The following is a 15,717-nucleotide window of genomic DNA, read 5'->3' on the forward strand; positions in this document are numbered from 1 at the left end:
AGGTAGCACTTTTAAGATCCATTTTTATCACATATGCACAAGTCCAGGGTCCAGGAGGTATCTGCCTTCTCTCTCTTAAGCGCACACTGCCAGTAGTTTCCTTGCTAGGTAAGGCCAGGTCCACACAGTCCCACAGTTGCCTCCTTGGCATCAAAGACAGCCAGTCCTCTAGAACTGAGGCTCATGAGGCTTCGTTAGTCAAAATCACACACACAAAGCCACCCAACGGACCCCTCTCTTCTGTTAACCGAGAGTGCGCACCACTGCCTCCCCTCATATAAGGAAAGAGACACGGGAAGAGTTAAAGGAAAGTGGTGGGTATGGAACCCTCAGGACTCTCGCTCTCAACAAGTAACCGGATCGGTTACTCGAGCTCTCCGCAAGCACGGACGCCGGGCCAGGAGCGGCCACCCCGCAGCGAGATCTCTGGGCGGCCACCAGAGCCCGAGGGTGGGGCTAGTCTCTGAGCACCGGGCAGCTGCCCGCCCCCTGGAGGCCCCGCCTCCCAGACAGGCACGCGAGAAAGCCCCTCCCCCGGGCGGAGACAGCGCCTAGAAGTCGACGCCGCGTCCCGCTGCTGTGCCAGTACCCAGAGGCCGCCGCCGCCACTTCGCGGAGTTCCTGTGGCTACCACCGCGCGGAGTATGGGGCGCTGATGGCCATGGAGGGCTACAGGGGCTTCCTGGGGCTGCTGGTGTCGGCGCTGCTCGTCGGCTTCCTGTCTGTGATCTTCACCCTCATTTGGGTCCTCCACTACCGGGAGGGGCTCGGCTGGGACGGGACCGCGCTCGAGTTTAACTGGCACCCTGTGCTCGTGGTCACCGGCTTCGTCTTCATCCAGGGCATCGGTACTGGCATCTCCTGGGAGGAGGCGGGGAGGCAGGGGCCGGGAGTTCCCGACCGAGTTCCAACCGAGTGGGGTTGGGCGAGGGAGGGGGTGAGGGAGCAGCGCGCGGCGGCCCGGGAGCTGAGTCGGCGGGGCGCGGCGCTGGAGGGAGGTGGGCGGGCTCCGAGGCCCGGGGGCCGCAGGCCGGGCAGACTTGGGCGAGCGCTGGGGCGGAGCGCGCGGGGCCGGGGTTCGCGGTGAGACGCGTGACGGGGTCGGCTGGGCACTGACGCGGCGCGGGGGGCTGGCCGGGCGCTCTGGCCCGGCTTGGTTATTAACTCTTTGCTGCGAGTGGTTGCGACGCGACACCAGACGACACCAAACGCGGGAGCGGAGGAGAGATGCGGGAGCGTGGTGCGGCCCGGCAGCCCACGAGCCCCCGAAAATCGCCCCCTGTGGACCGAGCCTGCGCCATCACAGGCGCGGAGATCTCTTTAGGCGACGCCTTTCGTTGAACTGGCTTCAAGGCTGCGGGTTAGGAAAGGAAGGCAACGTGGGCGGGGGGGTTGGCGGTGGGAATGGAGGGGCGAGAATTTGCCTCTTCTTGTCTCATCCTCAGCCCTGAGCGAAGGAGCCCGTCAGCGGTTAGCCGGGGTGAGTAAAGGAAGCATCAGCTCTGGTTTCACTCATAGAGCGTTAAACGCAGTCGAGCAGAGAAGCTGCTAAGACTCTGAAGGGTGTTTCGCTGCCCTGCCTGGTTATTGGACAGTCTTGAGCCCGACTTGTTTTTGTGGCTGCTGCCCAGAGAAAGTTCCCCTGCGGGGCTTCCTGTTGGGCGCTAGCCCGGAATGCGGGGCCAGAGATGCCCGAGGGGGCCCCGCGGCTGCTGGGCTGGGAGAGATGCTTCTGCTTGGAACATCTTTGGGGTTTGCTGCCTCGGCCTGCAGCCTCTGGGATGAGGCTGGCACGGAGGGAGCGCTCAGCTGATGGCAGTTTTTGTTCTTGTTTTTGAGATATAATTGACACATTAGTTTCAGGTGTATAACATGATTATATGTGGAAATGTCTAATTAACATCCATCACCTCACGTAGTTACAATTTTTTCCCGCCTTGGGATGAGAACTTTTAAGATCTAGTCTCTTTAGCAATGTTCAAATCTACAGTATAGTATTATTAACTGCCGCCATCATTCTGTACATTACATCCCCAGGACTTATAACTGGGAGGTTGTACCTTTTGACCACCTTCACCCATTTCCCCCCTTACCTCCTCTCTCCGTCAGTGTCCGGTTTTGTTTTCTTTGTCTAGTGCTGCTCACAATGTCCTGACAGCTTCCTTTCCTTCAGCTGCTGTTGAGCTGGAGGAACCTCTAGCTAGTGGTGCAAGCGCCATTTATTTGTAACCACTTTCCAAAAAGTGAAGTCAAGTCCTTGGCAGAGAAAGTATTTAGAACAAGGCAGAAAGTAGCGGACTGGAGTTATGTCGTAGAAAGTAATGGAGAGGAGTGGAAAGGACTTGGGAAAGAGGTGCCCACCAGCCGAAACCTCTAGCCTTGCCTCTGAGCAAGCTGCCTTTTCTCCACTAGTATTTAACTTTCCACAAACAAAGAAGAGAACAAAAAAGCGCCGACCTCCTTCCTAAAGAAAAGATTTTTGTTTCCATTTAAAACGTGGGCAGCAGCCTTGGCCAGTGTGGCTGGTGTGGCTGGCATCCTCCCACTCTGGGAGGTACTAGAAGCTGTTGCCAAGGCCCAGCTGTGGTTCTGAGGCTTCCCTGGTATGAGATGGCACCCGGGTGTGAGTACCACTGGCTGGCTAAGTTATTCGTTGCGTATTTTGCCACTAAAATGAGAAAAACATACTCAAGTTCCAAATTCGCTGTTGGCAGAAGCACTCTTTCCTTTGTGGTGGAGCCCTTAAGTTTGGCCAGAGCTGTCAACACCTTTCGTTTGCTCACAGCAGTAGGAACAGTCTCTTTATCTCTTCAAACCAACTCCTCAGAGCAGCTTCTAATACTAAGAAACTTTCCGGAGGGGCTAGAATATCATCTCCTCACCATGGAGGGTAAGGGAAACACAGGTGATAATGCTTGTTTCTTGACTTCTTTTTTTTTTTTTTTTTTTTTTTTGCGGTACTTGGGCCTCTCACTGTTGTGGCCTCTCCCGTTGCGGAGCACAGGCTCCGGACGCGCGCAGGCTCAGCGGCCATGGCTCACGGGCCCAGCCACTCCGCGGCATGTGGGATCTTCCCAGACCGGGGCACGAACCTGCATCCCCTGCATCGGCAGGCGGACTCTCAACCACTGCGCCACCAGGGAAGCCCCTGTTTCTTGACTTCTAAAGAGGAGACGGTCTAACATTTATTGAGTGCCTTCTTTGTGCCCACTAAGTGCACTATTTCACAGATATATAAGAGTAAACTGAGGCACAGAGCAGGTGCTACTTCTGTGTAGCACTACTACACAGAAGTAGTGTGTTTTCAGGGGCTTTATTTTCAAGGTTCATTTCTCTGCTTTTATGGCAATATGCTTATCTTCTGTAAGATATTCTTTTTGAGAAGCAAAAAGCTTCATGTAAAATACACTTTGAAACCCCTTCGTTCATGTTAGAGTCCATTACAGTTTTCCTAAAATAATTTATAATTTGTCTAAACTTTGGACTTTTCTTAATCTGTTTATATTCACTTTGGGGCAAAAATGTGTACATGGATATTTTGGAAATTTTCATCTGCTGCTTTTATTTAAGCTTAACTCCTGTATTTGTATTAGTTTTGGAATGTTTGTCCTGTCAACATTACCCATCCTGTTTACTATTTGGATTCCAGATATGAAAAGCACTTTAATCAGATGACACACTTATTTTAAAAAATTATTTTATTGAAGTATAGTTGATTTATAATGTTGTGTTAATTTCTGCTGTACAGCAAAGTGATTCAGGAATACATGTATACATTCTTCTTCATATTCTTTTCCATTATGGTTTATCACAGGATATTGAATATAGTTCCCTGTGCTATATACAATAGGACCTTGTTTTTTATCCATTCTATATGTAATAGTTTGCATCTGCTAACCCCAAACTCACGATCCGTCCCTCCCCCACCTCCCCTCCCCCTTGGCAACCACAAGTCTGTTCTCTATGTAGGTGACACATTTAATTGACATGAACGTAAGCTTTCTCATACATATAGGCACATGCATAGCACTCATGAGTTCTTGCAAGTCTTGGCCCACCTGCATGTCCTCACATCCAGCAGTAGGAAGCCTCCAGTAGAAGGACTAGGAGTAAATAGTTGACTTTATAGGCCGGGGGAAACACACATGTTACAGACTACCCATGTTATAAAGCTTTTTTACTGTGTATAATGGATTCAGGGAGCAAATTTTTAGGCTATGTTATTTCAGATCTCTAATAGTGAACGTGATGTAATTGAGTTCTGTGATCCACAAATGTTCAGCAATGAGAAGGGAAGGCCAAAGTACAGTTATTACTCTAAGCATAAAATGCTTTACAAATGCAAACAGTAAACGATATTTAAGACTATGTGAGAATAAGTATGTGTCCTTTGAAACACCTTTAAGAAGTAAGCTCTGAAGAAAGCAAGGGTAACATAGAAGTTACAAAATAAATATCTGTGTGTCTTTTGGAAAATATATGTGTTCTAAAATAAAGTATAAGAGGGCTTCCCTGGTGGCGCAGTGGTTGAGAGTCTGCCTGCCGATGCAGGGGACACGGGTTCATGCCCCGGTCCGGGAAGATCCCACATGCCGCAGAGCGGCTGAGCCTGTGAGCCATGGCCGCTGAGTCTACACATCCGGAGCCTGTGCTCCGCAACGGGAGAGGCCACAACAGCGAGAAGCCTGCGTACCGCAAAAAAATAAATAAATAAAATAAAGTATAAGAGACTACAGGATAGTTAAAACTGAAATAAAATTTTAAACTAGTAGGAAATCCAGCAAACATGAATGAGGAAGTTTCAAAGAGAACTTTAGAAGAGCTTGGTGCTCTCTGAAAGGACTGTTTCCCATGAAATAACTATACTGCCAGGAAATCAGAGAAACAAAACTTGAAAAGGCCACAGAAAAGACTGAAACAAATAAATGCTCTCAAAGTGGCTGTTGATCTTTTAAAAGGTTCAGCAAGGTGGAATGTGTTCTTTAGTAAAAGGTACAAAATTCAAGTATATAAATTTAGTGAAAAGAAGTCTCAGCAATTCTATACTCCTTACTTTTCCACATGTAGAACTCTTTTGACTGTATAAACTAAAGGAAGAGAAATTCAATAGTATAATGATCTCAAGTTGGTTTTGTGAGAGAATATAACTTCATTTAAGTCACATTTAAAAGAATAACAAAAAGAAATTAAGGGTAGTTCTTAAAAGGCAAATGGGATATCCTATTAATGTATCTAAAAGTGACCAAATTCCAAGACCACTTAAATATATTTGGAAAGGCTCTTGGCGTAAAACCTGGCAAAGAATAGAATGGAGAAAGTGCCCCAAATACCTTCTCCAAAACCAGCCTTTGGGACAACATAGATAATTAAACCTATCATTCATAAAGAAACGAGGGTTTTTGCAAAGCATAAAGACACAATTCAAGGCAACCCCAAACACATTTTTTTGTTTTAAATAAGTACATGCAGATCTCTTTGTAATACGTCTAATAAAAATGTTTTAGACATGATTATTTTGCTCACTGTTGTATCCCCAGCATCTAGAATAACACCTGGAACTGGCACAAAGTAGGCCAATAAATAGTTGTTGAATGAATGAATGATTATTTCAGTACCATTGTCAATTGTTGGTAACAAAATGCAATTTTACAGCCACTCATTTGTGGTGATAATAGTAGCATCCAAAGAAAAAGTACCCTCCCTTCCCCTCAGTGATTCTGCTGTTTACACCCGGTTTGGAAGCACTGCTTTAGTCAGCCTCAGGGGAGAATGGGCATCATGTTATATTGGAAGTGCATCTCTACTCTAAAGGCCTCAAGCTCATTAGAATGTTACTGCCTAACTACCACCTGTGCCTCCTCACTCCATCAATTCTCCCCTTTACCTTGTGCATCAGGTTTCTCCCCCATTGGATTATTTTCAATGTGTTATAATTTCTGTCATCTTTTTTAAAAGATTAATTAATTAATTAATTTTTGGCTGCGTTGGGTCTTCATTGCTGCGCGCAGGCTTTCTCCAGTTGTGGTGAGCAGGGGCCACTCCTCATTGCGGTGCATGGGATTTTCATTGCGGTGGCTTCTCTTGTTGCAGAGCACAGACTCTAGGTGTGTGGGCTTCAGTAGTTGAGGCATGTGGGCTCAGTAGTTGTGGCTCACGGGCTCTAGAGCACAGGCTCAGTAGTTGTGGTGCACAAGCTTAGTTGTGTATCTCTTGCAAATACTCTATGGACCTGGTTTTCTTATCCCTGAAAAAGATATATAGTGAGTTGAACAGTGGCTCCCAAAAGATATGTTCAAGTCCTAATCTCAATGACCTGTGAATAGGGCCTTAGCATCTTTGCAGATGTAATTAAGGATCTCAAGATGAGATCAGCCTGGATTCAGGATGGACCCTAAGTCCAATAACTGATGTCCTTATAAGAGAAAAGAGAAGGAGATTTGAGGCACAGACACACAGAGGGGAGGCCATGTGAAGATGGAGGCAGAGATTGGAGTGATCTGTCTACAAGTCAAGGAATACCAAGTATTGCTGGCAGCTACCAGAAGCGAGGAGAGAGGTATGGAATGGATTCTCGCTCAGAGCCTCCTGAAGGAACCAGTCTTGCCAATACCTTGATTTTAGACTTCTGGCCTCCAGAATTGTGAGAGAATACATTTCTGTTGTTTTAAGTTACTCAGTTTTGGGTACTTTGTTATGGTAGCCCTAGGAAACCAATACAGGATATAACAGTTACCACTGCACTCTGGGAAGCCCAAAGTATGGTATTTTCATCAGGTTTTTACAGACTTGTTGTTCTTCCCAGTCTGGACACAGTTTACCCACCAGAGGCCAATTTTATTATAAGCAGTGTTGCCTAATAACATTGGTGAGAAACCTCTCTGTTTACTAGCGCATTTGACCAAAGGTCAGATCCTCGTTCAGCAGGGTATAGGTAGGGAATCGGAGATTGCCTACTCCTGGCAAAATAGGAACCTCTTAGCTCCAGCAGATTGTGGCTATGTGGGGATGCCCACAGTGACCAGAGTTTCTCATTATCCAGGAGAATCTAGATTTTAAAAAACTGGTTCAGTCTAAAAGTAAACAAGCCACAAAACCAAAATATAACCCCCAAATCGTGCTGATCAAACAAAACACATCTGTGGACCAAATCCAGTATATATCTTCCAGTGACTTCTAGAGTTTTCTATCTTGACTTGGTGGGGTTTTAAACTTTTCCCTTAAAGAGTAACAATCTTCCCTTTTAAGAAAGATAAACCAGAAATCTTTGTTTTAACTGTTTTTCTTCCTATAGAAACTTTCTTAAAAGATCAAAACAGGCTTTGAAATGACTGCAGACTTCAGCTGTACTTTTCTTTCTTTTAATTAATTAATTAATTATTTACTTTTGGCTGTGTTGGGTCTTCGTTGCTGGGCGCAGGCTTTCTCTAGTTGCGGCGAGCAGTGGCTACTCTTCGTTGCGGTGCTTCTCTTGTTGTGGAGCATGGGCTCTAGGCGTGTGGGCTTCAGTAGGTGTGGCACGCAGCTCAGTAGTTGTGGCACGCGGGCTCAGTAGTTGTGGTGCACAGGCTTCATTGCTCTGCAGCATGTGGGATCTTCCCGGACCAGGGCTTGAATCCATGTCCCCTGCATTGGCAGGCGGATTCTTAACCACTGCTCCACCAGGGAAGTCCCAGCTATACTTTTCTAAGTCTGTTCATTCATTTATTCATTTGATTTCTTCATATATTATCCTATTTATTTAATTAGCATGCATTTATTAAGCACTTACTGTATGCCAGACAGTGAAAAACAAATGAGTAAGATGCAGCTCTATCTACAAGTTGTTCTCATTTGAGTTTGTTAGAGGCGAGTTATGGTTTTCTTTTAGAAAACCGGAGCCCTATATATTTAAAGCTGTCTAGGACTTGTAGTTCAACTCCTAATTTTAGAGATCAAATGCCTAACCAGGGTTAGACCACCAATGATATCAGAGCCAATATTAGTTCTAATGTCATAATATTGATATGAGGCATAAGAAAATATAGCTGGTGTTTCTGGGTATTTGTAAACGTCTAGCCAATTAATTGAATTTTTCTCTTCTCATATGCTATTTCGTACCAAGTAGGTGCCTTTGTTAGGGTTTTAGTCACTTCAAAGAGATGCTTCTAGTGCCAAGTTGCTAAAACAAATCTTCTAAATCATCCAGATTGCTTCTTTCATTTGGATTCTCCAAAGGTTTTCAGTTTCATGGTATTCATGCTGTGAGACAGTCTGAGAGCACAGGCATGTTTCAGAGCTCAGATTCTCTTTGGTAGGCACTGCAGGAATCTTTTCAAGAAGTGTATTTAAAGAGGATTCTCTGCTTTTACATTTAAACTTGAGGTCCTTTGGACTGAGTCAGGTGAATTCTTAGGTGCATAAGGAAATAAGTTGTAAATCTTGACAATCGTACTCAGAACATTCTACCAAGGAGGTCAAAGTAATACGTTATTCAAAGTGTTAAGAAAAGTGTAATGGGCACACCATATTTAAGTAGAATTTATAAGTGTCTTAAAATTCCAGTGTACTTCAGTCTCAATAACTTACTCTTATTTTATTTTGGGGTTCACTTAAAGCTTACCTAAAGCTATTAGGTGGGGCCGAGTGCAGAATACTTTTTACTTATTTGAAAGGACCATTTTTTTAAATATAAATTTATTTTTATTTATTTATTTTTGGCTGCGTGGGGTCTTCGTTGCTGCGCGCAGGCTTTCTCTAGTTGCTGCAAGCGGGGGCTGCTCTTCGTTGCAGTGTGCGGGCTTCTATCGTGGTGGCTTCTTTTGTTGAGTAGCATGGGTTCTAGGTGCATGGGCTTCAGTTGTTGTGGTGCATGGGCTCAGTAGTTGTGGCATGCGGGCTCAGTAGTTGTGGCACGCAGGCTCTAGTTGTGGCACGCGGGCTCTAGAGCGCAGGCTCAGTAGTTGTGGCGCACGTGCTTAGTTGCTCTGTGGCATGTGGGATCTTCCCAGACCAGGGGTCGAACCCGTGTCCCCTGCATTGGCAGGCAGATTCTTTTTTTTTTTTGAAGTTTTTTTTTTCTTTCATTGATTTTTCCTCTATTGTTTTTCCGTATTCAATTTCATTGATTTTTTTAAAAAAATTATTTTATTTATTTATTTATTTTTGGCTGCATTGGTTCTTCCTTGCCGCCCGCAGGCTTTCACTAGTTGCCGTGAACAGGGGCTACTCTTCAGCTGCGGTGCACGGGCTTCTCATCGCGGTGGCTTCTCTTGTTGCAGAACACGGGCTGTAGGTGCGCGGGCTTTAGTAGTTGTGGCTCAGGGGCTCTAGAGCGCAGGCTCAGTAATTGTGGCACGCGGGCTTAGTTGCTCCACGGCATGTGGGATCTTCCCAGACCAGGGCTCGAACCCGTGTCCCCTGCATTGGCAGGAGGAATCTTAACCACTGCCCCACTAGGGAAGCCCAACCGTTTGGTTTTATATGAACTAACACTTGGGTCAGCAGTTGAGGTTTTCATTTGTACGTGTTTTTTTTTTTTCCTTCCGGTACGCGGGCCTCTCACTGTTGTGGCCTCTTTTGTTGCGGAGCACAGGCTCTGGACGCGCAGGCTCAGCGGCCATAGCTCACTGGCCCAGCCGCTCCGTGGCATGTGGGATCTTCCTGGACCGGGGCACGAACCCGTGTCCCCTGCATCGGCAGGCAGACTCTCAACCACTGTGCCACCAGGGAAGCCTGATTGGTGCGTTTTAAAAGAGGATCTGCTCATTTTCTGGGAAATAATAAATTACTGTACTTTATCAAGATTTGTATATTCAACACATACTTACTGAATTCCTACTATGTGCTAGTCTCTGTGCTAAATGCTGGGATCTGACAGTGAACAAGACTGACGTACTCCTACCTTCGTAAATCACAAGATTTAAACACAGAAGAACTGGAGTCAAATTGTTTTCTATGTTTGGGGACATTTCTCTCCCTCCAAGTGCCCTTCTCCCCACATTCACTTTGACAAATTCTGAATTTGCATTGCCTGCTATGAGACAAATTTGTATATGTGGATAGTTTTGTAATGGTATATGGATGGAAAGCTGGTGTCAAACCAGAGATTACATCTTGGAGAATATATATTTCCCATATTCCCGAGTTGATTATGCTGCTAGGAACTGAGAAATTTTCTAATTAAATTCAATTCAAGTTACTTCATTTTTCCCTTCATTGTTGAAAGAATAATTGTACACAGGTATTGATTTCTTTTCCCTTTCCTCCCTCCCTCCCTCCCTCCTTCCCTCCCTCCTTCCTCCCTCCCTCCCTCCTTCTCTTCTTTCTTTCCTTCCTTCCTTCCTTCCTTCCTTCCTCCCTCCCTCCCTCTCTCTTCATTCCTTCCTTCCTTCCTCCCTCGCTCCCTCCCTCCTTTCCTTCCTTCCTTCCTCCCTTCCTTCCTTCCAAGTTTATCACAATAGCATGTTCCACCACCAATAATTTTTCTTTTAGAAAGATTTAAAATGTATTTTTCACATTATATGTGTTCATGTTTCCCCTCATTTTCTGGGCGAAAATGGTTTTGCCAACTAGGGCCTCTAACAGAAAAACCCTTGTTTCAGTCACAAGTAGCTGTTTGATAGCATTTTCCCTCCTCATGGGCTTATGAGACCTTTTTCTTCCTTCTCACTGAACCTCAGGAATGGTGTCTATGTAAGTGCCAAGCCAAAGAAGCAAGAAATATTTAAATTCCACTCTCCAGGCAGTTTATACTACTGTTGAGAAGAGCTACTTGTTTAAGAAATGTGGTTGATTTGCTAAGGTTGCCCTTTCTCCTGAAGTCCACCGTATTTTGGTTACTTACGCATTTTAAAAAGCATGTAAACACCTTATGCAAATGCAGCATTTTGCAGTTATCCTCCATCTATCCAGAGAGCATTTTGAAACTTCTCTGTTGCCAGGATAGGTGCTGAAAACTCCACGCCTCACTCCTATGAGAGCTGCTGAGATTTCCACAGGCTGCCTACTTAGCAGTTGTGACTAATTGGCTATTGGGTTTGCAAGCTTACAGAAATATTGTTCTAACTTTAAAACTATTATGAACTCTTTCAAACATACAGAAAATACTATAACAGATCCCCATGTACTCATCACCCAGATTTAACAGATGTTAAGATTTTTGCCATCATAAAAGTTTATAAACTTAAATAGAACTTAAAACTGGTAGGAATAATAGATAATGCAGGCTGATGGAGGGGAGAGGTTGGAGGTAGGCACCCTAACCTGAGTAAGAAACTAAAAGAGGAGATAGAAAAATTCTACACTAGACCCAGGGACTAAAAGAGAAACGTAGGTGTCTGGGCCCATTTGGATCAGAGGCAAGTACCTCTCCTGCTTCAGAAGTTCCTAGGGGCTTTCTCTTATAGTAATAGGACAGTGTGTTTTGTTGATAACCCCCAAACCATCAATAAAAGATTAAATTGTGTTCCACTCATGCTACTGCTAGAGAAGGAAAGCTAGTGTGCAAATGAAGAACATTTGAGTAAATGTGGAAAGTTTAAAAGTCAAGTTTTGACACTCAAAGAGGGTAGACCTCAGTTTTTTGGAAAATTTGACACATTTCTCTGTGGTGCCCATAGTATTGAGAAGAGTGAAAATTCTTCATTAGGAGCATAGTTGTCTATGAATCTTGGGCAACCTTTTTAAGGTACTTTTAATTGAAGAACCACATACATGCAGAAAAGTACCTAAATCATAAGTGACATGTTTTCATCACATGAACACACTCATGTACCCATCATGAAACAACATTCCAGGCATCCCAGAATCGCCTTGGTAACCCCTGTAACTCTCCTTAGTCATGATAACTATTCTTGATTTCTAACATCCGAGGTTAGTTTTTTTTTTTTTTTTTTTTTTTTTTTTTTTTGTGGTACGCGGGCCTCTCACTGCTGTGGCCTCTCCCATTGCGGAGCACAGGCTCCAGACGCGCAGGCTCAGTGGCCATGGCTCAAAGGCCCAGCTGCTCTGCGGCATGTGGGATCTTCCCGGACCGGGGCTCGAACCCGTGCCCCCTGCATCAGCAGGCAGACTCTCAACCACTGCGCCACCAGGGAAGCCCCCGAGGTTAGTTTTGATTTTGGAAGTTTTTGATATAATATGACCCAGATTGGGGAGGAAAAGCTGTTGTGATTTATTGCTTATAATTTGCTATTTGAGCAAACATCCTGAGTATTTCCTTTTCGCATGTGGATGTTCAAGTTCCCTCATCTAAGCTTCCTTCCCCTGGGGTGGTGCCTGGAGGATATAATGATGGTGACCACGATGATGATAACAACAGTGATATTAATTTAAAAACACTAAATGATATTGAGCAAACTACTTCACATCTCTGTGCCTCTGCTTCCTGCTCTGTGTAATGGTAATAATAACCATACCTTCCTCACACAGTTGAGTTGAGGATTATAATGTAAACATGTAAAGCACTTAGTATGGTGCCTACTACCTTGCAAGAGCTCAGGTGTGTGTGTGTGTATGTGTGTGTGTGTGTGTGTGTGTGTGTGTGTGTGTAATAAATGAGGCTAAACCAGGAAAAAGGGAAATGCGTTATTAGGTTTTGGGGGTTTTTTAAATAAATTTCTTTATTTTATTTATTTATTTTTGGCTGCGTTGGGTCTTCGTTGCGGAGCATGGGCTTCTCATTGCGGTGGCTTCTCTTGTTGCGGAGCACAGGCTTTAGGCGCGCGGGCTTCAGTAGTTGTGGCTCGCAGGCTCAGTAGTTGTGGCGCACGGGCTTAGTTGCTCTGCGGCATGTGGGATCTTCCTGGACCAGGGCTCAAACCTGTGTCCCCGGCATTGGTAGGCAGATTCTTAACCACCGCACCACCAGGGAAGCCCCACGTTATTAGGTTTTAATATTTTGTAGATTTTTATTTTACTGCTGCGTGATCACAGATTGATTGCAAAAAACTTGATTGTGTAGATAAAAGGTTAGTAAGTCTTTGGGTAAAGAGGCATTTGCTTTCCTTAAAAACTAAAGAATCATATAATTACGACAGTGAAATTTATTTTACTTCAACTTTTTGTTGAAGTTAGTAAATATTGGAAATAATCAATTGTATATCAACATACAATTTTTATTTATTTATTTATTTATTTATGGCTGCGTTGGGTCTTTGTTGCTGCGCGCGGGCTTTCTCTAGTTGAGGTGAGCGGGGGCTACTCTTCGTTGCGCTGCGCGGGCTTCTCATTGCAGTGGCTTCTCTCGTTGTGGAGCACGGGCTGTAGGTGCGCGGGCTTCAGTAGTTGTGGCTCGCGGGCTCTAGAGCACAGGCTCAGTAGTTGTGGCGCACGGGCTTAGCTGCTCCGCAGCATGTGGGATCTTCCCGGACCAGGGCTCGAACCCGCGTCCCCTGCGTTGGCAGGCAGATTCTTAACCACTGCGCCACCAGGGAAGCCCTCAACATACAATTGATTATTATCTAGAAAATCCAATATGTATGAGAATATTATACAGTCCTTAAATTCATGTTTTCAAGGATAATTTAATGATACGTGAAATGTTCATGATATAATTTTAAGTATAAAAATAATTTAAAATGCAAAAAACAAACCAAAACCAAAAAGCCCATTAGATCATATGGAGTGTGCCGCTGAGTCATCAGAGGAGAAAAAGCATGAGGAGGGGAAACCACAGTGTTAGAGTTGATATCTATTTGATTTCTGGACTTTGATCAGTCTGCAGAAAGTGCTTTACATTTATTTATTTAAAAAATACTAGGGCTTCCCTGGTGGCGCAGTGGTTGAGAGTCCACCTGCCGATGCGGGGGACGCGGGTTTGTGCCCCAGTCCGGGAGGGTCCCACGTGCCGTGGAGCGGCTGGGCCTGTGAGCCATGGCCGCTGGGCCTGCGCGTCTGGAGCCTGTGCTCCGCAACGGGAGAAACCACAACAGTGAGAGGCCCTTTCAATAAATAAAGGCATTTAAGCCTATATTCCTCTGAGAACCATTTTATCTAAGACCCATATATTTTTCAATAAATATTCTTTTTTTTGCTAATCCCTAGATATTTCTTAATCTTATATATTAAGATATAGAGCACAGTATAAATTGGTTTTTAGAAATTCCAGATTAAAAGGTATATCTAATATAGGAAACTTTTTTTGTTTTGCTTAAGTAGATGCTGCTAGTTTTCCAAAGTGTTTGTTCTCATTTAAGCTCTTATCAGCAGAACATGAGCATTCTGATTGTTTTACAACCTCTCCAATACTCAGTATTTTCCATGTTTAGCCATTCAGATATGTGGCAGAGGTAGTCTCATTTCTCTGTTGACCAATGAAGTTGATATCTTTATTATGTTTATTAGTCACTTGGATATACTCTTTTGTGAAATACTTAGATATACTCTTGGATATACTTTGTCTATTTAAATCTTTGCGCATATTTTTCTATTGTTTAGTCTGTCTTTTTCTTGTCAAATTAAGACACTTATATGAAGAAACCAGATCATAAGATTAAGAATTTCATTTTGGACATGTTGATTTTAAAATATTTGAGAAGCATCTATGTGGAGATGTCAAGAAGCCATTGGATTATGTGGGTGTGGAGTTCAGAAGAAAGTTCTGGGCTGGAGATGAGAATTTTGGAGTCCCCACCATGCAGGTAGCATTTTAATGAAAGATTGAATGAGATCACGCAGAGAAAGAGCAGAGAGAGGAAAGAAATCCTAGGACTGAGCCTGAGAGGCAGCAAGGTTCGTTCATAAGTTGGGAGTAAAGAAGATGCCAGCAAAGAGCCCAAGAAGGAACCACTGAGAGGCAGGGAGGAGGCGGGAAGCAGAAGCCATGAGAAAAGGGTTTCACAAAAGGGAGTGTTCACTGTGTCGAACTGTTCATCTTGTGTTGATTAAAAAAACAGCACCACTACATTCTGTCCACTTTTGTCTCTTTTTAGCCATCATCGTATACAGACTGCCATGGACCTGGAAATGCAGCAAGCTCCTGATGAAATCCATCCATGCAGGGTTAAACGCTGTTGCTGCCATTCTTGCAATTATTTCTCTGGTGGCTGTTGTTGATTTCCACAATGCCAGGAACATCCGCAATATGTATAGTCTGCACAGCTGGGTTGGACTGACAGCTGTCATTCTCTACATCTTACAGGTCAGTATCTCAGTGTATTTCTTTTTAATTTTTTAAAAAAATTATTTATTTATTTTTGGCTGTGTTGGGTCTTTGTTTCTGTGTGAGGGCTTTCTCTAGTTGCAGCAAGCAGGGGCCACTCTTCATCGTGGTGCGTGGGCCTCTCACTATCGCGGCCTCTCTTGTTGTGGAGCACAGGCTCCAGACACGCAGGCTCAGTAGTTGTGGCTCACAGGCCTAGTTGCTCGGCGGCATGTGGGATCTTCCCAGACCAGGGCTCGAACCCGTGTCCCCTGCATTGGCAGGCAGACTCTCAACCACTGCGCCACCAGGGAAGCCCTCTCAGTGTATTTCTAAACAAGATATAAAAAGTAAAACAATTCAGATACTTTCGATGTTTTCCATTCATTCATAGTTTCTTGGAAATCATCTCATTCCCACTAGTCACTGTTCCATTTGTTTCCATTATAAGTATTTCCCCCTGAGGGGGCACCAGAACTGCAGAATTCAGTTTTGAGCTTGAATGTAAGGGTTTAAATATGGACATATGTATGTAGAGAAATTGCCATTTCATAATATCTAGGCTGCCATTGTTTGGACTTTAAATTCCATGTGCTGGA

At 44.4% G+C, this 15,717-nt stretch overlaps 1 protein-coding gene across 2 annotated transcripts in view; it reads left to right on the plus strand.

Moving 5' to 3' along the window:
- Window positions 1–640: 640 nt before the first annotated feature.
- Window positions 641–15,717, plus strand: part of CYBRD1 (cytochrome b reductase 1) — a gene marked incomplete at its 5' end in the record, with an annotated part of 31,598 nt that continues 16,521 nt past the window's right edge. The window contains 2 exons of one of the 2 annotated variants that reach the window (XM_079710505.1): window positions 641–848; window positions 14,910–15,118. In XM_079710505.1, coding sequence (XP_079566631.1) covers window positions 656–848; window positions 14,910–15,118 — 402 coding nt within the window. The remainder of the gene's footprint in view (window positions 849–14,909; window positions 15,119–15,717) is intronic. The other variant, XM_079710504.1, reaches the window with a different exon arrangement.

This window comes from Hyperoodon ampullatus (assembly GCF_949752795.1).
Source record: "Hyperoodon ampullatus genome assembly, chromosome: 8".
Lineage (NCBI taxonomy): Eukaryota > Metazoa > Chordata > Mammalia > Artiodactyla > Ziphiidae > Hyperoodon > Hyperoodon ampullatus.